At 45.9% G+C, this 23,501-nt stretch overlaps 1 protein-coding gene across 5 annotated transcripts in view; it reads right to left on the bottom strand.

Annotated features, from left to right (window-relative positions):
• Positions 1-23,501, bottom strand: part of CGNL1 (cingulin like 1) — a 119,467-nt gene that overhangs the window by 30,097 nt on the left and 65,869 nt on the right. For all 5 annotated transcript variants that reach the window (XM_040492808.1, XM_040492807.1, XM_040492805.1 and 2 more), the window contains 2 exons: positions 2,758-2,964; positions 1,183-1,287 (listed from right to left, as the gene is read on the bottom strand). In XM_040492808.1, the coding sequence (XP_040348742.1) occupies positions 1,183-1,287; positions 2,758-2,964 (312 nt within the window). The remainder of the gene's footprint in view (positions 1-1,182; positions 1,288-2,757; positions 2,965-23,501) is intronic.

The following is a 23,501-nucleotide window of genomic DNA, read 5'->3' as shown; positions in this document are numbered from 1 at the left end:
TAGAGAAAATATGCTTTTTCTCTCTTCCCGTCCCCAACCAGCTCACAGATTCGCACCCTGTGCTTTGGGGTCAGGTGTGTAGTCAGCACAGGCCTTTAACAGCAGCACGGTGAATCCGTATTCCATGCAAAATTAACCTAACAAGGGTTTGTAACAAAGATCTCAACTGAAAGAAACAAGGCCACGGTGAGGAGAGTCAGACACCAGACTCAGAAGAAAAGAGGGCTTTACTGTTTGCAAAAACACAGTCTCTGTGCAAGGCTGGAGAGAAGGCACAGACCACTGATCTGGGGGTGATGGCTGACCTCAGTGAATCCTAGTTACAGCAGGTTCCTCTCTGCCCCCTGAGAGGGGGAGCTGTATATGGAAAGGAAAGCTGCAATGAGGCATCAGGCAGATTTATAAATCTGAACCCTGACTGCTTTGTCACTTTTCATCTGCCCCTTCCCCACCTACCCTCGCTGACAAGTGGGTCCTAATGGAAAACGTTATCAATCTCCTTTTTGACAAACTGCTCAAAATCACTGGCTTTTGAATCCTCAGAAACTGCCTGAGGAACCCTTGGTGCCGGTTCGTTAAAACCCGAGAGCAGGTAAAGGACGTATCTGGTTCACACTGAGGTCGCCGTGCAAAGTCATTTTAGAACTTTAGTGCAGGCTTTGGTTCTTTGTTTGTTTTTTTTAGAATGTACTTCCACCTATCTTTCTAACCTTCAAATGGGAAAACCTAATTTTCTAAGAATCTACTGATTGTGAATACAGATAGCTATCTCGTTTCAAAAAAGCGGACTTCCTCCTGCTCCTTTTAATAGTCATCCTGAAGGACTGTACTCTATGGAGTCTATTTGCCCAAAGGAGAAAGGAAATTGACTTCTGCCAGAGAGCTGACTCCACACTGCCTTGGGGACCAATCCCGCCGGCCTTCTCACACAATTCATATTTTATCTTTGGAAAGCTGTCAAGTTCTTTAATGTCTATACCGAGGTTTCTCAACCTCAGCCAGATAATTCGTTGTTGTGGGGGTCATCCTCTGCTTTGCAAGGATGTTAGGTAGCATCCCTGGCCTCTACCCACTCGAGGCTGTCGGAGAGTGGAGGGGACCAATGGCAGTCTGTACAGGCCTCTTCAATTTTGCTTCTCAGGCTTCCTGTATGAGGAATAAAGACAACAGCTCTGTGTTTACCTGAGCATCTTCCAGCTCATTCTCCAGGGTCCTTCTGACTGATGTGGATTCTCTTTCTTCCTTTCTTGCATGCACAAGGGCCTCCTCTAATTGCTGGGCTTCTCTCTACGATGAAACAGGGTCAGTGTGCATTTAGATGTGTGCTATGCCTATAAAGTTGACTCAGTGGCATGGAAGGAACACAAGAGACATCTGAAGACACAGCTAGCAGTGGCTGTGGTCACAATGTGTCAGCCACAGGCCCACGGTAGCTCACATGTTTGTTTTGTTTTGTTTTGTTTTTAAATTTTTTTTTTTTTCAAACGTTTATTTATTTTTGGGACAGAGAGAGACAGAGCATGAACGGGGGGAGGGGCAGAGAGAGAGGGAGACACAGAATCGGAAACAGGCTCCAGGCTCTGAGCCATCAGCCCAGAGCCCGACGCGGGGCTCGAACTCCCGGACCGCGAGATCGTGACCTGGCTGAAGTCGGACGCTTAACCGACTGCGCCACCCAGGCGCCCCTTGTTTTGTTTTTTAATATTTATTTATTTTTGAGAGAGAGAAAAGAGGCACATCCTGAGCAGGGGGGGAGCAGAGAGAGGAGACACAGAATCTGAAGGAGGACCCAAGCTCTGAACTGTCAGCAGAGGGCCCGACGCGGGGCTTGAACCCACAAACGGTGAGATCGTGACCCAAGCTGAAGTTGGTTGCTTAACCGACTGAGCCACCCAGCTGCCCCACAACAGTTATTTCTTAGATGTGTGTAACCATCTGCGGTTACCTGCTTAGCCAGATGTGAATATCCGAATCATTTGACTGAAAATACAAATATCAGGCCTCACCCTTGGAGTTTCAGAAACAGCAGGTATTGAATGGACGCAGGCACACAGAGTTTTGGAAAAGGCTTCCAGCTGATTCTGACAAATGACCATTTTGGAAGCTCCTGTTGGAATACATCTCCCTTTACATTTCTTTTGTCCTCTCTTTTACTTTTTTTAAGTTCATTTATTTAGAGCTCAAACTCACCAACCGCGAGATCATGACCTGAGCCGAAACCAAGAGTCAGATGCTTAACTGACTGAGTCACCCAGGTGCCCCTGTCCTCTCTTTTATTTTCAGTGCCAGCTCTCACTGCCATTGGTAACATGTCTCTTGGCAAGAGCCTCCCGCTTCTAGATATCTGGCAAACCAGACCGTTGGTTTGTTAAAAACTGTGCAACTTCAAAATCCATCAACTAAGTGTTCAAAAAGAAACCATAGTCATGAGTGACCGGGTCCAATGGTGGTTATTAGGATGGCCTTTCAGACATTTAAAATCCTCTGTTCAGTGTCAAAAGGTTGAGTGTGCCTGATGTCTGGGTGAGTGGGGACCCTGACTTCATCAGCCCTGACCTTCGGTGAAGCCCGTCTCCCATGTTCACCACCCACAGGGAACAAGAAAAGTAGCTTGCAGAGAGGACTTATTCACGACTGCCTCCACCTTTCCTACTGAATTATGCTAATAAATCCCCTTGCACTTCCGAAACCACTGACACAGGAGAAAAGAAGTTTCCGCAGCTGCCAAACCCGGGCTTGGGGCCCAGCGAGCCTTACCTCGCACTTCTTGAGCATTTCCTTTGCTTTGGCCTCGTCGCATTTCATGTCAGCAATCTGCCTCTGAAGCCGAGCGACACTCTGCTCCAGCTCTTCGATGCTTCTGCGCAGCTTCTCATTCTCCTCCTGCAGTACCTTCACGTGCATTTCAGCCCCCAGCTGGCTCTGCTCTGAAGTGTTGCTCCGACTGGCTAGGACCTCAACATTCTGTTAAAAACATGTAGCAAGTGAACATGGGACCCACTGTCAAGGGGCAGTCCCCAGCTTGGAGCAGGGAGGACATTTATTAAAAACCCTCTATGTGCCAGGCACCGTGCTAAGCCGGGGAATGACACGCTATAGCCTGGAGGCCAAATCCAGCATGCCACCTGTTATTAAACATAAAGTGTTATTGGAGCATCGCCACGCCCACTGGTGAGCACACAGTCTATGGCAGCTTTCAGGTTACAACAGCAGAGTGAGTGGCAGATGCCTGAAGGAAAGGCCTCTGATGCTGCAAACCTACGATATTTACCACCTAGCTCTTCACAGAAAAATGTTGTCAACCCTTGCCTGTATTAAGTCTTTGACATGGGATTTCAAGCTTTTAACAGCTCTAGGAGGTGGGTACTATTATCACTATTTTACAGACAAAGAAACTGAGACTTGGGTAGATAAGGAACTTGTCCAAGTTCACTTAGGAGGAAGTGCATTCGGGCAGACTGAATCCAGAACCTGTTCTTGTAACCACTGCCTTCTGCTGAGTTCATGGCCCTGACCTCTCACCACGTGCAGGGCCCCTTAACAGGAGTTCTGGATGAAGGATGCTTTCTGTTTATAGATTTTTTTTTAATGTCCAATACAAAATGGAAATTAAAATTCACTTAAATTATGATACAGCTCCTGGTGCAAGCTCTAGGCACGATCTTCTGAAAATGAGCTCGTGCTGCACAAAATTCATAACAGAAAGGCATGGTGACAATTACAGCGTGGTTATTGTTAGTTCCAGATGTTGCATGGGCTTTTTCTTTTTTGGCTCAGCAACACAAAGTGATGATAAGTGGCCTTGTCCAGAATTCCACTTCTCCCAGAAGATCTCTTGCCTTCCATCTCTCCACTACTACAAAGACGCCAATGTCAGCAAATCTAGTGCTCACAACACAGCGCTGCAGATGCCTGCAAGGAATGGAAGGCCCAGGGAGGGCAAGCTGTGGCTTCGAAGGCTATGTCATGGCCCACTTGGGAGAACTATCTGCCGGAATTGCTTGCTTACTTGCGTAGCCTTACAGAAATATCTTTAAATCTTGTAACAGTACAATAAGCTGTATTAGCCTGCACTGAACCAATTACAGCATTTCAGAAACCAAAGCATCTTTTCACAACCCAAAAGTTTAATTCCATACATCTTGGAAAGGCCATCACAGCCAAGCTACTGAGTCAGAACATGGTTAGCTTGCAATGCTAAGGAGAAAAGTAAAGTGCCCAACAGCTGGGACTTCTCAGGACTACGTGGGTATCCTCTCCTACTGAAACCAGCAAGATGAACAAGGAGAAATAAAGTGTGGTTGAAAGCCTGAGGAAGGAACCAAAGAATCCAATAACTGGCAAGATGGGGAAGGAGAAAGAAAAGTCTAGACTGCTCATTCCTGCCCTAACTTTCCCAATAAACATGAGACAGTTATTAGGACAGTGTGGCACTGGCATAAGGATACATATACAATGCAATAGAATTGAGACCCCCAAAATAAACCCAACATTTACAGTTAACTGATTTTCAATGAGGGCACCAAGAAAATTCAATGGGCAAAGAACAGTCTTCAACAAAGGGTACCGGGACAAATGGGTACTCACATGCAAAGAGATGATTTCACACCCGTTCCTTACATAATTCACACCTATTCCTTACATAGTACACACAAAAGAACTCAAAATGGATCACAGACCTAAATGTAAGATTTCAAAAACAAAATTCTTAAAAGAAAACAGGAGTAATAAATATTTGTCACCTTGGTTAGGCAGAGTTTTAGATGCAACATGAAAAGCACAAGTAACAACAACAACAAAAATAGGTAAACTGGACTTCATCAAAACTAAACACTTTGGTGTTGCCAATGATACCATCAAGAAGGTGAAAAGACAACCCACAGAATGAAAGAACATAGTTATAAAGCATGTATCTGATAATGGACCCATATCTAGAATATATAAAAAATTCTTCAGCTCAATAATAACAAGATAGATAACCCAATTTAAAAATAGGCAAAGGATCTGAGTGGACCTCCTTCCAAAGAAGGTCTACAAAAGTCCTATAAGCACATAAAAAGATGCTTGACATCATTAGTTATCAGGGAAATGCAAATCAAAACCACAACGAGGTGCCACTTCACACTCACTAGGATGGCTATCATCAGAAAGACAGATGATAGCCACTGTTGGGGAGGCTGGAGAGAAACTGGAACCCTTATACATTGCTAGTGGGAATATGAAATGGTACAGCCACTTTGGAAAACAGTTTCGGAGTTCCTTAAAATGTTGAACAGAGTTATACGACCCAGAGATTCCACCCTTAAGTTTATACCTAAGGGAAATGAAAACCTACGGCCACACAAAAACTTGCACAAAACCTCAGAGCAACATTATTCTGGATAGCCCAAGAGTGGAAACAACCCAGCTGTCCATCAACTGATGAATGGGCAAACAAAATGGGGTGTATCCATACCATGCACTGGCTCCAAAACGAATGACGTACTGAGCCATGCTACAACATGGATGAATACTGAACAACATCATGCTAAGTGAAAGCAGCCAGTCACAAAAGCCCACATGCTGACATTTATACAACATGCCCACACTAGGCAAATCTATAGAGACAGAAAGTAGATCAGTGGTTGATTGGGGCTGAGGGTGATGAAAATGTTCCCTGAAATTGACAGTCGTGTTGGATGTACAACTCTAGGCACACACTAGAAACTACTGGATCGTGCACTTTCAACAGGTGAATCATATGTCATACAAATTATATCTCAACACAGCCAATTCAAAGAGGAACAAAGGACAAAGGCAACTTGGATGCGGAGTTAGGATGGAGAGGAGAGATGAGGGGTTTACCTCAGTGGTCTGAGGTCGGCCGAGGCACAAGTGAGAGGAAAGAGCAGGCTGGAGATACCTGCCTAAATCTGGTAAAGCAAAGAACGCACTCATGCAGTCAATGCTCCTTTGTTCACCCAGAAATCTCATCAAGAACAAGACCACTGACAACCAGATCTCGCTGAACCTGAATTCAGAACTAACTGGCGTCCTGACCTGCTAGATAAAGGACGCTTTGTTGTGGTGTGATGTTTAGGACTTGGTATTCTGTCTGCAAGCGGTGGAGGCACATCCTGAGTTCTGAGAACTTACTTGCAGGGAAGCCAGGCAAGTTAATCACTCGGTTTATGGCTGGCTGGCAGGGGTCTGCTCCAGTCCTAGCTTTCAGTAACACAAGCTGAGTGGGACTCCAGGGAGCCTGAATGGGTGGAGACACTTAGTCTTGTTTTGACTATCTGTAAAGTATGTTTTTCTCCTGTCTTCATAGTGTGGTAGACCATAGTATATTTACAAATAAATTTACCTTAAGCCTCTGTTGGTAAACCTTTCCGGAACCCATCCCTGTCCCTGCCCACACACACAGTCCCCTATGTTATATCAAGCCCATAGGACTCAAACTTCCTTTTCCTGAAACCATACCTAATTCCCTGCATATCCTTTTGTTCAAGGCAGGTCTTACATGCAAGTTCTTCTACACGACTTCCCAGTGAAGAAAATGAAATTGGTCTAGAGGACCTCCAAAAGCCCCCCTTCCAACTCTGAACTTTGATCTATGTGTCTTTTCCAAATGCTTAAGTTTGTATCTCAGGAATGTTGGCCAAGGCAGAACTCTACTGAGCCCAGAGCTGGTAAGGACCTATGCAGAGATCACTGGAGACAAAGTACTGCTGACCTCACTGAAGTTACTGGAACCATACTAGATAAAGGACCTTGTGTTGTGTTTTGATGTTTAGGTGATTCTTTGATCTTAAGTCCTGTATGTCATAACAAGATTAGAGAGACTACTGCATCATATATAAAAGTAAAGACCACACAGTTTCTAACGATTCCTTTAGCCACATCTTTATCACCTATGTGATATCTATTTTAAAAGAATTGCATAAACTTGCTTTTTAATATTTTAACTACTATTTTATTCACGCAAGCAGGCATAAGTAGTCAACAGAAACAAAAATTCCACAGCCACTGCAAAAGGCTGGAAACACCATACTAGGCCATCGCCACAAGGGCAAAAGTAGCAGATGTGCTATATTCTGATGTTTTTCACGACAGATCCACCCCTTAAAATTGCACTGAGATCATTTCTTCACCTTTCAGGCAGCCAAGGTCAGAAGGTGGGTGGGTGGTATAAGGGGAACCCAACACACACACTGCTGGGGGGCAGCTAGAAACTGGTATGAGCTCCTAGGGGGGCAATTTTGTAGTATCAGTCAAAATTATAAAGTACATTCCCCTGTGACCCTGCAACTTCTCTTCTAGCACTTTATCCTACAGGTGTGCAAAATGACAATACAAACAGGATTATGAATTGCAGCATTATATGAGCAAAAGATTGAAATGAACTAAGTACCAACTGATGGGGCACTTGTTAAATAAGTTCTATCACTTCAGTGATAACCTGAGCAGCTGGAAAAATAAAGTAACAATAAAGCAAGGAAAATGGAAGGGACAGAACAGTACACACAAGAGCAAAGTTTGTGTAAAAGGAAGGTAATGAGAGTTAAGTATGTAATTACCCGGCTACACAAGAAACTGGTAACACTGGCTGGCTGTGAGGAAGGGAGGCAGAGTTATGGAAAGGAGGAGAGGAACGTATTCCCTTGCAAACCTTCTTGTAAGTCTTGATTTCTGAACAGTGGAAATTTAGGAGAGATTACATGTTTTTAAATAAATACACATTTTCTTTGAAAAGACTATCAACGGCCACAGGCACTTGGAGGACAACCACCTCCCCAGACCAGTTCTCACCTCCTCCGGCCTCTAGAAACCCTTCCACAGCACATTCACAGATACTTCTGGGCCATGGAAGACAGCAGAGCCTGGAGCCTGGGGAGCAGCTGTACAAACAGAGCACAGCGCCAACGAAATCTCCCACGCGGGCTCACATAGTTAAGAAATTCCTTTTCACCACATATAGGTGGGAGAGTGGAAAAGGCCCAGATGGCCCAGGACTTGCACTTATATGAGCATGTCTCCAAAATTTCCACCCAGAAACCTGTAGGAAGAGAAGTCCAATGTGGGCTGATGGGAGGTAGCCAAGGGGCTGCAAAGAACTCCCTTTCAAGGTTTGGGTTTTTCCATCAAAATTACCAATACAAAATTACAAGTACATTCTGCATTCGACTCCACAATATTTTTCATCCTACTCCATGTTCTCATTTTATAAGACACTGAGCCCTTGGTGTTCTGGACGAGGTACCACTTCTCCCCTGCAGCCGTTCCAAGCGCTCTCCCCCTCACCCACCTGGCACATGCACACAGATCTCAACCCGAGCAACACAGACATAAATCATCTCAAGAATGGAATCCTCAGTTTTAACTCTAAAAATGTGTATCTAACAGTGTAGAGAAGGGAGCAGAGGGCTCTATGGTCAGTCAACCACATCAGACTCAAACCCAGGCTATGGCTGTTTGCAGCATCTTTCGCTGGGCCTGGCCTCGTAGGGCCTTCCTTTCCTCACTTGTAAAAGGTGGATGAAGTTACCTACTTACTACACTGTTGTAAATATCTGGACAAGAGTCCTCACTACTGACATGACTACCAAGCCAACAAAACCCACACATGTTTTCCAAAGGGTAGGACTCGGCACAGTTCATCTGCTGTGGTTCTAAATCCCCACACGTGGTTTCAAACTGCAGCCTGCACATTTTTGCCAGCTAAATATCAACCCTACATTGCTCCAAAGAGAGAGTCAAGATCCTCTAACGGTCTTTCCAGGACAACTGCACTGCACAAATTAGATGACCTCCTTCTTATTAGTCCAAGGGCAAATCAGGTTTCTTGGTTGGCTAATTCATTAAAAATTTAGCCTCATTTCCCAACTGAGGATGGTCTGCTAAATTGATGGCAACTAAAAAAAAATTTCCAAAACAGACAAACAGCATGTTTCAATGTGTTAAATTGCTATATTTCCACTACTTCTAAAATAGTTGACTTTTAACCATATGCTCCAATTACTATTTAAAAGAAGAGGAGAGAATACACACCTGTATCACAAGGAAAAAAAAGCGCAAAATCCCAGTCTTTGCCAGGTACCACCATTCACTGCAAATATTGACTTGCTTATCAGCTGGCACATTTTCATGACTTAATGTTCACATTTAGAAATGCTCACAGTGTCTCCTGGGGCCACAGGAAACTTTATCCACAACAAGCACAAAATTCCCAAACGGTAGCAGAAAAAGCCACACGTGAGTATTTTTTTGACCCAAAGCTGCTGATGCACTTTCCTTGCAGGAGCACAGACACCTCGGACGGACAGGTTTGCTCCTGTTGGGTAACAAGTAGCCTAGGACAAGGCCCTTCTGGCTTGCCCTAGTACGGACCCAACACATGGACATATCAGGCTTTACTAATTAACAAGGCCTAGGTCAGAGCCAGCTTTTGTTTCTTTTCTGTCTCCCTTTTTTTGCTGAATGAGTGAAAACAGCTGAGGCGTGGAGGCCAGGAGTCCAGGGAATGGAATGTTGCTTTGTCGGTTCCACGTCACTGGCCAACCCCCACCCTTGTGTTGAGGCTGCACGAGCTCAGCTGACCGGTACCCAAAGTGTCCCCTAGGTCAGGTCATCGGCTGGGAGGTTACCGCCTTTTCAACCATCACAGCTGTAGACGTCCACTTTCATTTCCACAGTGAGGACCTGGGTCACAAATAAAGAGTCCCTTTCTCACTGTGAATGTGTAGAGAACCAGGTCCCCTGCATGGGGTCCTCAGCGTCCCCCTCACCTGAACAACAGGAAACAGTTTAGGAAAAGAAACAGCATACAATGTAGTTGTAAGCCACTCACTTCATCTCTTTCCCTAGCTGGCTGGGAATTTCACTGGCCTAAAGCCTCCAAGCCAGGACTTCTCACACTGTGTTGAGCACAGGACTCACCTGGGGATCTTGTTCAATGCTCGCCGTGGCTCAGGAAGCCTGGAGCAGGGCCCCGACTATCCATTTCTAACAAACTTCCAGTTGATGCCAGTGATGCTGGGCTGTGGGTCTCACTTTGAGGAGAGGCTGCCCGATCTCAGGGCCTTCCTGCAGAGGCTCACAGCTCAAGCCCCAACTCTTCAAGTCCTCTGTGTTTCTTGATATGACTCCCAGTGCCTGGGATTGGGTGTCATGGGACTTGGACACTAGCACAGGCTTTGCAGCCAGCCCACACTGTGACCTATGCAAACCTCTGACCTCTCCGAGCTCCATTCACATCATTAAAGAAAGTGTAATAGCTCTAAGTAGGTCAGAAAAAAAAAAAAAAAAAAAAGCTAAGAGATAGTAGAGCTTGAAAAAGCTGACACCCTTGCACTAATGTAAAGTGATGGGGTTTCCCTTCCTCCTCTGACTCTGCCTACTTACCATTTTTGGTCACGGTGGGGTTGAGCCATGGAAAAACATCATTTTTTAAACCCCTTCTCTAAAAGCGACATCAGAACTTCCAAAACTTCTCTCACTCTATTTTCCAAATTCCAACACCGTTCTTCCCCAGCATATTTGCAGTTCAGAACTGAATCGGTCACGCAGCTGGACTGCTCAGTAAGCTGTGTCGGTCTGTGTTTTGGCAAGGGAGCAGGGCACGAGCGAGACAGAATCAATGTGGCAAAGGAAACAGCAAAGAACTAGAGAGTACTCGTTACCAAAACCCCAAATATTTCCAAGGAAGAGTTGATTCCAATGCCGAGAACAGTGGGTAGGAGATGTGGATTCTGGACCAGACTCTGCTAATAATACACCGCATGAGGACTTCGGGCAAGTCATTTAACTTTGTCTGCCTTCAGTTGGCTCCTCTGTTCGTGAAATGGTCTAGCCAATTTCAGCGTCCCTGCCAGCTCTCACAGTCTGGGATTCTGTAATGAACTTGAAGAAACTGGGGCAATATTCAGCAATCATGGGATTAAAGAATTCCAGAAGTTTTACTCTTTAACAACATGCTTAAATTTTCATTTTCAAATGCTGTCCCCTAATCTCAGATCCTTTTTATCAGTGTCCCTTAACTGGCATCTAGAAGTGAGGACCATATCCAAAAACGGGAAACTTCTGGCCAGTGAGCAAAACAAAGTGTCACTAACTTGCCTTAAAAGTCAGTTTAAATGTATTATGCTTACCGAAGATTCTGTTTACATCCTGGTTTGTTCACTGCTCTGGTGGTAGTTTTTCTGCTCACCAAACCACCTGAAACATACCCCCTTTTCAACATATTCAATTAGCCAGTTTTCCCTAAGTAACTCCATGGTTACATAGGTTAAAAACATCATTGGTTTTCTTCACCATGTCCTTGTGAAATAAATCAATATAATTCCCTTTAAGTAGTTAAGAAACCAGCAAGATTTGCTCTCCGAATGGCCTGTAATTTAGACACAGGTCCAAAACAAAAGTTATACTAATAAAACACCTCACACTTGCTTAGAGAATGCATTTTACACAGGTTCTCATTTAAGCCACAAAATAATGGTAAAAGAGATACCCAAGATAGGGATAAAAACACCTAAGATAAAAATACTCTGCACCTAAATAGGTCAGGTGATTTTCCCAAGAAGCTACCTGCTCAGGCTCTGATATATGGTATGATCCTACTGAAACTAGAATGAATATACAACATTTCTATATGAAACGTTCACAACAGGCAAATCCAGAGACAAAGAGTAGACTAGGGGTTGCCCAGGGACCAGGGAAGGAAGGAATTTGGATGTAAGGGGCTTCATTTGGGGGCGATGGACATGTTTTGGACTTGAAAAGTGGTAACGGCTACCCAACCTTATGAATACATAAACACTAAGAATTGTATACTTTAAAATACTAAAAATAGTGAATTTCATGTTAGGTGAATGTTACCTTAATAAAAACAAACAAAAAAAGCCTTGGAGTAAGCCGATCTGACTCAGCCCTGCTTGTTCATCTCTAAGCCTTGGTCTTCCTGTTTTTCTAATCATTAAGAGAGACATTGTACTGAGCATGGAGCAGTGCTCCGGGCACAGGGTAAGAAATCAACCCATGACAGCTACATATTAAGGTTCGGTAGCCAAAAGTCACACAACCAGAAGTAGTATCCAGCTTTCAATCCCTGCCCATGACCTCTGCTACTTTCTTCTAGTTTCTTCAGAGTAGGGCAGCAGCTTCAGGAAAAATTCCCCACAGTCAGCCAGAGAATGGAAAAGAGCCACACCTGTCAGCTGGGGGCTTTTGCTATGTCCATTCACTCACCCTGATTTAAAGGGGGGGGGGGGAAGGAATATGCAATTATATCACCAAAACTGTTTCAGGGGCTTCTCTGAAACAGTGCCGGGTTACAGACTTTTAAACACGCTTTTGCCTTTATTCTTGTTTTACACCACTCCTTAAAAAACTCTTAGAATATTTTCCCCAGTGTCCCTGGGTCCTCTCAATGCCCAGGAGATAAAAAGAGGCTCCCATCATATTTATAAGATGCCACATCCCTCACCCTGAGTGCCACAGTCTAAGATATAATCTTGTAACCAGCATGCAGAAGTTCTTGTTTATGGACCCCTACACCTTCCCATGGTGTAGATGGCCCTTCAAGGAGCTCCGGCGGGCAGACAATGCCATGCACCTAGAGCTCTGCGTCACCAGGAAAATATGGTGTGGTGGGGGGTGGGGGTGGGGCATGAAAAAAGCAGGGGTTAGACCAGGTTAGATTCACTTTGTCACCAATAGGTCAGACAGCTTTACAAATGGTTAAAATCAGCTCGCTGTCAGCACACACAGGCCCAACAGGTTGAACAGGATTTTTGAAGAGAGACATAAACAAGCAGGTTCTCCAGAGCATTGCCTACTGGGGAGTTATGGGGACCCCTCCAAGATAAACCAAAGGCTCAATATGGAAGCCAAAAGGTCCTAATCGAGTTCACAGATCTAGACTGTTTCCTTCTCAGAAATCATGTTACTATGAAAGCTCATCTTTCAACTTTCACATTGCTGCTACCATATTTCCATAAATACTGAAAGGATTAACACTAAGTTATAGAAATCATGCCATTTAAAGTTTTTAAATAACAATTCTTAGAGCAGTAACTCTCAATCCAATGACCATTCTATTAGTGCTTCCTTAAACCCCCAAACTAGACCAAATTTCCATGCAGAAAATTGCTACCTTTTGCCTTTGTCCCCCACCTCCATGGCTGCAGGAGTGAAGGTAACAGGGAATGGAGAAAGAAAAGGAGGACTGAGGACTGACATCAAGGTCAGGAGGCAAGAAGCTAGACCAAACCTCTCACCAAATTTGAGACTGGTTCCCACAATCACTGGGATTAAGACATACAACAAGGATGACCTTTATTTATTTCCTCCCAAGGATGACCTTTATTTATTTCCTCCTTCAAAGACATTGGCTGTTCCCTGCAACAGAGTTGAGCAGACTGAGCTCCTGCAAAGCCCACCCAGGGTCTCCGGACCCCTCCTTGCAGGCCAGCCAGATGGGGTCAGCAGCCAGCTCTGACAAGCAAAGGGAGCAGGGCCAAAAAGAGGAAATGTCCTAATCCAGGCAGGGTCACCTGCCCTTCCTGAGGTGTTGCTCAAGTAACAATTTCTCTGAATCACAGTTTGGTTTTCTTAAAAGCAAGGGTGGTGTTACGGATCCATTCACTGCATGGATCAAGGAAAATGACAAATAATGGTGCCAAATGTCAAAACAGTCATCAATACATGAAGAGCAGTGTATTGGAACGAATTGGTGTATACCACCCAGAAGTTATAGAATATAAATTACAGATTTCCTTCCAGACAGAGGCTTGAAGGAGGTGTGGTGAGCTTCTGGCCTCCTTCCCCTTGGACCAATTGTTTCTGAGCCTTGGCTGCACACGACTCTCACTCAGTCCCTCCATTTCTGACTAAAGACAGAACAAAATGTCACCTTTCCTGTTAGAAGAGCTGAGAGAAACAGCGGGGGAGGGATGGAGTAACCAAATCAAAACAAAGACCTACCCCAGGACTGCTCGAGGGCCAGGACTCCATCATTTTTTTTTAATTAATTAATTAATTTTGAGAGAGAAAGCATGGGGGGGTGGTGTAGAGAGAGAGGGAGAGAAAAAGAATCCCAAGCAGGCTCCGCACCATTAGCACAGAGCCCAGTGTGGGGATCAAACCCACGAACCACGAGATCATGACCTGAGCTGAAACATAAAGTTACACCTAAATAAATGACTGAGCTAACCAGACACCCCAACCCCATCATTTTTTTTAAAAGAAAGGCCATTTGGGCACCTACCATGGAGGTCCCTCTAAATCACGATGGTGGTCATTAATGCTGTTCACCAAATATATCAGTCCTTCTCACCTCCAGGCACATGGAGAATTATGCTTGCCTTCCCCTTGAGGACCAGTGTGATCATATGACTAGTTCTGGCCAATGAAATAGGAGTGCAAGCAGCACAGGTCATATCCAGGTCCCAGCTCTAAGAGCCACTTAGTGATTCACATATGCCCCTCCCACTGTTGCAACAATCACAGACACTTGGGCCCCCAGTAACTCTGGTGAGTAAAGCAACCTCCACCCACACAGTGCCATGACCCACACGAGGAACGTACTGTGAGCAAGAAATAGTCTTTTCTTAGTTAACCTACTGAGATGTTGTTACTGCAACATAACCTAGCCTATCATGGAAAGACCTACCAAACACAGGTTGAGCCCACCTACCTCCAGTCCACTGAGAACAAAACTTTGAGCATATCTTAAACTTCATTCCAGAGAACCAGTGAGGCTATAACAATGAAAAGGCGTGGGCTTCCATAGTCAGGGAGACTTAGGTTCAAATCTTGACTCTGCCACGTACTAGCCATGGGAGTCTGAGACACTGGATGACTCTTAACTGAGTTGCAATTATCTCAATCTTGAAATGGCAATTCTATTACCCACCACATAGGGTCGTGGTGCAGATTACAGGTAATGAATGGAGAGTACACAGCATGTGTCCAGGCACGCAGCGTGCACTAAAGAAACAGCGTGACTGTAGTGACCCTCACACCATTATCTTAACCCTACTTTGATCATTTACCAGCTGTGCAACTGGAGCCTCAGCTTTCTGCTCTGCAAAATGGGGACATAGTGCTGTGTCCACTCTCAGGGCGGCTGTAAGAGCTCAGGGTGAGTGTGTCTGTGGCAGCACACAGCTCAGAAAGTGCAAGTACCCCACGTTCCTCCACATGCCACACTTTATCCAGCCTGTCCTGAGTGAGCCCCAGCACACCAAGGGCCAGTGAAGCTGCACCTTCATACACACAGAGAGCCCAGTCCTTGACTGGCCTTCTGCCCTGGACTCTGCATTGCTCTCTGGGCCCCACCCAATCAGAAGCCTACTCCCCTACCCCCAGCCAAGTCACCGGCTGCCATTTACTAGACCACAAGCACTGCTTCTGTTCAGGGACTCTGACTTTGGAGGCCCCATGCACCAACCTGACCCCTGAGATCCCCACACCAGCCCAGCCAACCCATGAATCTGAGAAGCCCCCTTGAATACTATCCACAGAGATCTGGCCCATTCCTGGGGCCACCTCTGCAGGAGGCGGAGGGTGGGGTCCCTCACCAGGGTTCCTGCTGATCTACTATTGCAGATTCAGAGAGCAAGCCTGGTGCCCCTCCTAGCCCAACTTTAACACTCAGCACTCCAGCGAGGCTCTAAAGACACCTAACCTCACATCCAGGAAAATCTGCCATTTGCCACCAAACCCCTGGCCAAACGCAAAGAGTGTCCTGAAGTGAGTGTCCATAGATGGTAACTTCATGAAATGCAGTCACTGGTCCTGAAACATCCCAAATACTCGCAAACCTCTGAGAGCGGCCTGTGTGGAAGAAATGCTAGAAACAGAACGGAGCAGGCAGCCTGGTCCCAGCTCAGCCCTTCACCTGCTGTTTGACCTGAGGCAAGGCACAACCTCTCTGAGCCTCGTTTCCACAGCCATCAAATGTCAGGAGAGAAGGAAATCCAATTAAGGATCTAAGCTCACACTTGATTGTCTACACCACAAGTTGTAGGAAGCACAGTGCCATTTGTAGAATCTAAAGCCCCACGATTGAGTTAAACATGTTCACAAATGAAATAATAAGTCATCACAGCCTAAACAGAGGGTTGTGAGCACAGAGGTCTAATGGTCTCTAAGACTGTGTCTATCTCTGTGATTAAGAATATGGCGCCTACATGGCAGATAAAGGTGACTTCCTCTCTCTGGCCTCCCGAAGTTTCCATTTCTCCAGATAAGTTAAAACAGACCTGGATATTCACTCGTTCTTCCATATCTTACTCATAAAGTGGTAGAATGTCAGCACTATGTGGGACACCAAATTTCTCTGGTTCAAACCCCAATGTGAATTTCCGATATCCCCCCCATCTCTCTCCACCCTGCCATATCTCTGGCTGATAAGCAGACATCCAGTCTCTGCTTCCAGAGGTTGGAAACACACTGCCTATCAAAATGTGCCCTTCCGTTTTGTGACAGCTCTCAGCCATGGAAACATTTTCATGCTGAGCTGATATCTGCATTCCTACAACACCACTGGGATCAACCAAGGAGGAAGCAGATTCCTTCTTGCCCAGAGAGCAAGAAGGTTACAGTCCCTCCTCCAAATGACAGCCATTCAAACACTTGAAACCCCCATACCTCCCTCACACCACCTGTCCTGCCCTTTCTTCAGGCTAAACTTTCAAAGGTCCCTCCTTACCCCCTGGGGCGTGACATCAAGTACTCTTGCCAAGTGTGAGGCCCCAAACCAAAACAGTGTTTCCTGAAGAGTCTGGCCTGCCATCACCCCTGATTACCAACCACCCTGGCTCTGGATTCTCCCAGTAAATAAAACACTGAGACCCCTCACAGATGTGTGTCTGCATAGAGGCCAAAGATGAAACCGGTGCTAGCTCGAGTTCACAAGCCAAAGAAAACTTCAGCCACCCAGAGACATACAGATGCCCATTAGACCCTTCCCAGGATCCCCCTGTGAGCGACACTGCAGGGACCAAGGGTGACAGTCGGGGTGTCACTGCTGCGGTCCCCCTCCTGCTTCCATCCCTTCTTTGGCTGTTGGCCCCTCTCCACTTCCCCTGCCACCAAGGTACCTCTACCCCCTCGCTGGTCCCCTCTATTGCTCACATAGCCCCAGAGCTCACCCTGTCGCCCCAAAGCATTTTCTGTGCTCATCAACTGTACCTTAACTCTTCTGGGCGGAAAAGACTCTTTCCCTTAGCCTCCTTTCCCTCCCACTCTTCCCTCCCGCTCTTCTCTCCAGTAATGGCCAACACCCTCCACTGCATCCTATCCGTTACCAGGGCTATGCCTGGGGGACCGGACCCGGGGCCCAATTCCCAGCTGGCCCCAAGTGAGCTGCTGGTTGCATCCCACAGGCCAAGGCTCCAGACCAGACAGGGATAACAGCATCTCCTGAGTGCTTGCTCTATGCAGACAGGCACTGTGCCATTCCAGGGGCATCTCAATTCTCACGTTACCCCATCCCTCCTGAGAGAGACTGTCAAAGCCTTTGCTTAGAAGTAAGAACATGGAGACACTAAGAGACCAAGTAACCTGCTTTCAGTCTCAAGGCTAGTAAGCAGTCCCAGGCAACCGGACTTGAGAGCCCAACAGACTGAAAACTTGACACGGAGCCCTTCGCAGGCAGCGCCTGATCTCACTCTGGGCCCAGTCCTGTGCCTGGCACACAGTGCACTCAAATTCAAGTTCAGTGAATTACTCGGTTCTACATGTTTTTCAGCACCTAGGTATATTTGCATCCAGTGATATCACCAAACACACACACTGTCCCACTGCACACTTATTTTACACTGTATTTTTATTGTTAACATACACTATCTCCGCTGTCATGAGCCAGACCAACTCTCATTATCTGACCGGAGAACCAAACCCCAATTTATAATAATGTCGCCATGAGAAAATTCTTTCAACTTTCAAACACCCTGTATAAAAATAAATTTATAGCACCCTCCTTTCCTAAATTGAGTCCCCAATTAGCAGATTCCTTCATTAGCGTGCTGTTTACCTTCGTATTACTAAGAGATCTGTCCTGACCGAAGTCGGCTTCACTTCACTGCACCTCTACCTCAGAAAAGATGCCTGGGCAAAGACATGTGTGAACTGGATACTCCTCAAAGGCCTCATTTACAATCCAAATTTTCTCACAAAATTATCAATTTGGAGAGGCACAGGGTCTTGCTTAACCTGATAAATGAATTTTCAATGGATTTAGCAGGTATAATGCTAAGTGAGATAAGTCAGTCAGAGAAAGACAAATACCACATGATTTTACTCATATGTGGAATTTAAGAAACAAAGAAAAAAAGAGAGACAAAAAAAACCAACAACAGACTCTTAACTATAGAGAACAATCTGATAGTTACCTGAATGGAGGTGGGTGGGTGGGGGATGGGTGGAATAGGCGAAGGGGATTAAAGATACACGTATCATGATGAGCACGGAACTGCTCATGATGTACAGAACTGCTGAACCACGAAATTGCACACCTGAAACTAATATAACACTGTACATTAATTATCCTGGAATTTTTAAGAAAATTTTTAAGGAAAAACAATGAATTTTCAGTTCCTTGAGATGGCTGAGAGTTTTAGCTTAGAAAGTGCCAGGTATCTTCTAGCCATTTTCCAAATGAGCAAACCAGGACTTGCCGAAGTTACATATTCAAAGTTACATAGTGGAATTTCCACCGTGGCAGGAACTCGGTGGACTCAGCATTATCTCTTAACCTCAGCAGTCCCTTTCCTGCTCTTTCACAAGGACAAGGTGAACACACACCTTCTCTTCCAGCACTGCCTGGGAACCCAAGGGCTCCAGGAGAGTCCTTGTGCCTATCTGGCCTCAAGAAAACAGAAGAGACGCTCTTTCGGCCTCATGCTGCCACAGTGGCCACCACCGAGGAGAAAGGGTATGAAGAAACACCTCTTCCCGGCTCCTTCTCAACCTGAAAGATGCATTTTCCCATCCCTCCCCTCACCCACCCAAGTCTAGGCTCTTACCTCCTCACGTCTGGAAAACTAACACACCTAATACACGCCTCCCCACTCCACTCCTTTAAAACATGTCTTCCAGGTGGGCTTGCCAGGAGGACACTTCCTCCACAACACAGCTCAGCTCTGCATCCAGAGTGACTCCCAACATAGAACAAACTGAATTCAAACTCCTCCCAGTCTGGCCTCCAAGACGTTCTCAGCGGACCTCAACCTACCCATTCATTCAATTTGACTTTGCCCGAGTCTTCAAACCCTGTGCCAGACTCCATTCTCTATACCATGTGTCAGGTTCATTCCCGATGACAGCTCTTTGAACAGTATGCAGGGCCCTCTGCCACAAAGTACCCTCCAAAAAGACATGTATGTAATGCAGCATTTGCCCCAACATATTCTATAAACCAAACTACTGTGGAGAATTCTTTGGAAAAAAAAAAAAGAGTTGTGTGGTCATATAATCTGAGAAAGTCTTATGGCCGAGTCCTTTCTTGGATAATCATAACCCACATTTAGCCCACATATCAAAGGCTCGGAAAGTCCCATAATAAGAAAAGCCATTTAAAACTTTATCCCAGGAGTTCCCAAATTTGTCTCAGATCTACCGTCTGTTCTCTCTGTCATGATGCTAGTCCAGACTGCCACCATTTCCATCCTAGACAAAAGCAGAAGGCCCCCCCCCCCCCCCGCAGCTGGTCTACTAACCACATCCCCTCTTTTGCCCTCTCCAATCTACTCCCCACACACCGGGGCAGGAGAGAGTATTTTCAATCCCAAACCAGATCTGTTGCCCCCTGATTAAATGTTTCAATGGTTGTCCTGTGCTCTTAAGGAGAAGGGCAAAAACAAACAGCAAACCTTAACTTGGTCCACCAGGCTTCCATGGTTTACCTACCTTCCCAGCCCCCTCACTTCTCACACTGCTTCTCACTCACCCCATCCCTTCCATTGGCCTTTTCTTCTACCATGTTTTTTCTCCTACCCCAGGGCCTTTGCACCTCTGCCTGGATGACTCTGCCTCCCTACATCATTAGCCCCTGCTCAGCCCAATCATCACCTCCTCAAAGAAACTGTCCTTGACCCCCCCCAGACTAGGTCAAATCCTAGCCCCTCCATCCATGAGCCTTTTCACTTGTCATAGTTGCAATTTTTGTTTACTTATTTGATATTTTTTACCCTTCTATATTCTCTTCCACTAGATTGTAAGCTTTCTGAAGGCAGGGAATGCATGTCCACGTTTGCTCACTAAGTGTAATACAGTGTGTGGCTCAAAGTAAATACCCAAAATCACACACACACTAAACTGTTAAACCAATCGATCTGAAGTATGAACAATGGACGTGAAAAATAAAGTACAATGCAGTATATTCCATAATGGAGACATAAACCAAACACTATGGGAGAGCAAGGAAGGGAGCCCTAATTCTACCTGGGTGAGGTGGGTGAAGCTGCAAAGTTTTCGGTGCCAAGCGGAGAAGGAAAGGGAAAGGCCGCACAGATGGGAAAAACAAGGAAGGTGTGGAAGTTTGCAAAGGCTGGTTGCTTTCTGCTGGATTCTACCTTCTATCTGCAATCCTCATGGGTAAGAAGACTGTCTTCTCAGCTCCCTCTTGAGCACGGAGCCTAGTGCGCTGGGGGCGCAGATGTGCCTGCTAACATGAGAGGATCATCTCCCCAAAGATCAGTGGTGCTAAATTCCGTACGGGGAGCCTTAAGGCCGCCCTCCCCGTGTGCACACGTGTGCCGGCTCACAAGTCTGCCATGCAGCACACACACTCAGCTCCCTGTGGCCCTGAGATTAAAGCCACGATCTGCAGATTCCACAGGGCCTGCCCCTATGCCTAGCTCATCCTAACCCCTCTGCCCCACTTCTGGAAACTGCAGGCCTCTCTTTAATCCCACTCCACGGCTAGCCATTGTCCTCAGTAATATTCCTACTGATGCAGAATAAGAAGTCCAGACTAAGAGAGGTCAGGTCACCCATGACCCTTTTCTGTGGGCTTTGATTTTGCTGGATCCAAGTTTAGGCACGTGTGCTATGTGTCTTTATTCTATCTGCAATAGGGAGACACATGCCAGATACTTCTCCCAGAGTTTGTTTTAACCAACAGGAATCCTGTAAGGAACTGCTCCCACCCCTCGATTCCCCAGCCCCCCAATTTAACCAGGCCCGTTCTTTGCTCTACAAAAACAAACAGCTAGTTCCGCCTGCCAGGGCAGACGAGGTGCACACATACAGAAGCAAACAAAGAGGCCCTCCTGCCCAAGACTTTCCTTCCTGTTGGACTGATGTGGCCACTGGTGCCCTTTGTTTCAAGTCACCAGATGTGCCAGGCACCCACAGGGACCTGCAGCAGCTGGGAATATCACCCTCTGACCTTCCACGGCCACCCTCACCCCACCCAACCCGGGAGGATGTGGGGCCGGGTATCTGCTGCTCTGTTCTGCTTGCTGAGTGCTGGTCACCAGTAAAGTGCAGCCGGCTCCCCTGCAGGCCAGTCCTCTGGCCGGGGCCTCCGCTCTCCTCCCCTCCCTGGCCTAAGAGCGAACGTCCATCTGTCACATCTGCAGCATGCCAGGGACCTCATGTCACCCTCACGGCCGTTCTGTGGCTCTGTTAGTGTCCCCCCATCCTACTGATGGGAAAAATTAGCACAGACCAATTAACTGACATGCCCCAAATCAGACAGCCAGGGTTCAAACCAGTTCGACCTGACTACAGGGCACAGGCCACCAACCTCTTTCTTGAATGCCTTGGTAGTTCCTTTACAAAAGGTACCCAAACATTGCATCGAGCATGACTCTCGGTCAGTTCAGTAAATGATTCTGTTGATAATTAGAACAATTTTCTTGGAAATAGCCACAGTTTGATTTTAAGACCCTACAAAGAAGGTAAGTGGTTTGGGTTTTGTCTTTTTTTAATGTATCTGCGGCCTTTGTGAGCACATCCAATTGCACTTTAGATCAACCCTGTGAACATTTTCCTTAAAAACACACATTTCCTCCTCTTGTCTTTCACTCATTTATCTTATCTCCACTCCCCAGAGCCCATGAGGCTCCATTCCATGGTCACTCCCGGTTATCAGTTTTTGCTTTTACAAGCAACATTTCTCTGGATTGCTAAGACATTCTTGGCCTTCTAGAAATATGCTTTCATTTTTCTTCTCAATTAGTTACTATGTATGCTTCCAACGTTATGCTTTCATATGAAAATAGATGCCTTCCTAACTCCCTCACCCGTCATGTGGCATTAACCAAAGCTACAATGGAACGGAGACATTAAGACTTTATATGAAAGTCAGTCTACACCAGGAAAAATAATGCTGGTCGTCAACCAAGTCACAGTAAACGCTTCCCAAGACACCATGCACTGGTTTAACCCTCTTTCTTGGTGTTTATAAGCACCTCCCCTCAAATTGTTCATCAACGCAGTCGCGTACAGAACCCGAGAATGGTAGGGTGGCTACCCTTTCGAATCTTCCCAGACGGACTGACAGTTCCTAAGGCTGATGTGCACCGTAATCCTTTCTTTCTCTCCGTGGTGGTGTTCCTAGGTCAAAAGGGCAAAGTTAAGTTGTTTATGACAGTCATCAAGGTATGAAACCAGAAGCTCAGGCTTCACGGTAAGTCTGATTTTAAAGAAAGCAGGAAGAATTCTTGACACAGAAAGGAGGCCTTCTATCAAGACAGATCAAAACATCCTGAAGGTATGAGAACTGGAAGAGGTTTCAGAGTTACTTCATTTTATAACCCACGAGGAAGCTGGCAATGAGGCCAACCCAAGGCAAGCCTAGTGGTTAATGAGCTGACTGACAGAGCAAAAAGAATATTAATAATACAATGCAAATGATCTGCTGACAACTGGTTTCTGGGTTACACATGCAAGCCAGTTCAGGGACTTCCCAGGAAAAACTTCCTACAGAAACTACAGGAGGGGCACCTGGGTGGCTCAGCCAGTTAAGTGTCTGACTCCGGCTCAGGTGATGATCTCGCGGTTCGTGAGTTTGAGCCTCACATCAGGCTCTGTGCTGACAGCTCAGAGCTTGCTTTGGATTCTGTGTCTCCCTCTCTCTCTCTCTGCCCTTCCACTGCTCTGTCTCTCTCCCAAAAATAAATAAACATTAAAAAATTAAAAAAGAAAAAAGAAAAAAGAAAAGAAACTACAGGAAAGGTCCATGGTTTCATGACCACGGGGTATCACCAAGCTACATGAACTGATTCTGTAACCTATGAAGCCCTTGGAAGGATGTAAAGAAAAACAAGACCCTGTCCTCGGAGCTTGGAGGTGATGAAAGCCATCTTCACAGCTCCTGTCACACAACAAATGGATGATAAATCCCTAAGAAAAGAGCACAGAGAAAGCTATTGCATACAGAGGAGAGGAGTTACCTTCTGGCTTTCCAATCAGTGTTATACAAGAAGCACACGGAGATATTTACAGGGGTGGCAAATGTGCCAATATCTGAGCTCATGCCTAGACGCTCAAGTTTCCCAGGAACACCC

The sequence above is a fragment of the Herpailurus yagouaroundi genome, unplaced genomic scaffold (assembly GCF_014898765.1).
Source record: "Herpailurus yagouaroundi ecotype Mexico unplaced genomic scaffold, PumYag 184, whole genome shotgun sequence".
NCBI lineage: Eukaryota > Metazoa > Chordata > Mammalia > Carnivora > Felidae > Herpailurus > Herpailurus yagouaroundi.
The sequence above is the reverse complement of the archived record's forward strand: the minus strand, read 5'-3'. Positions and strand labels throughout refer to the sequence as shown.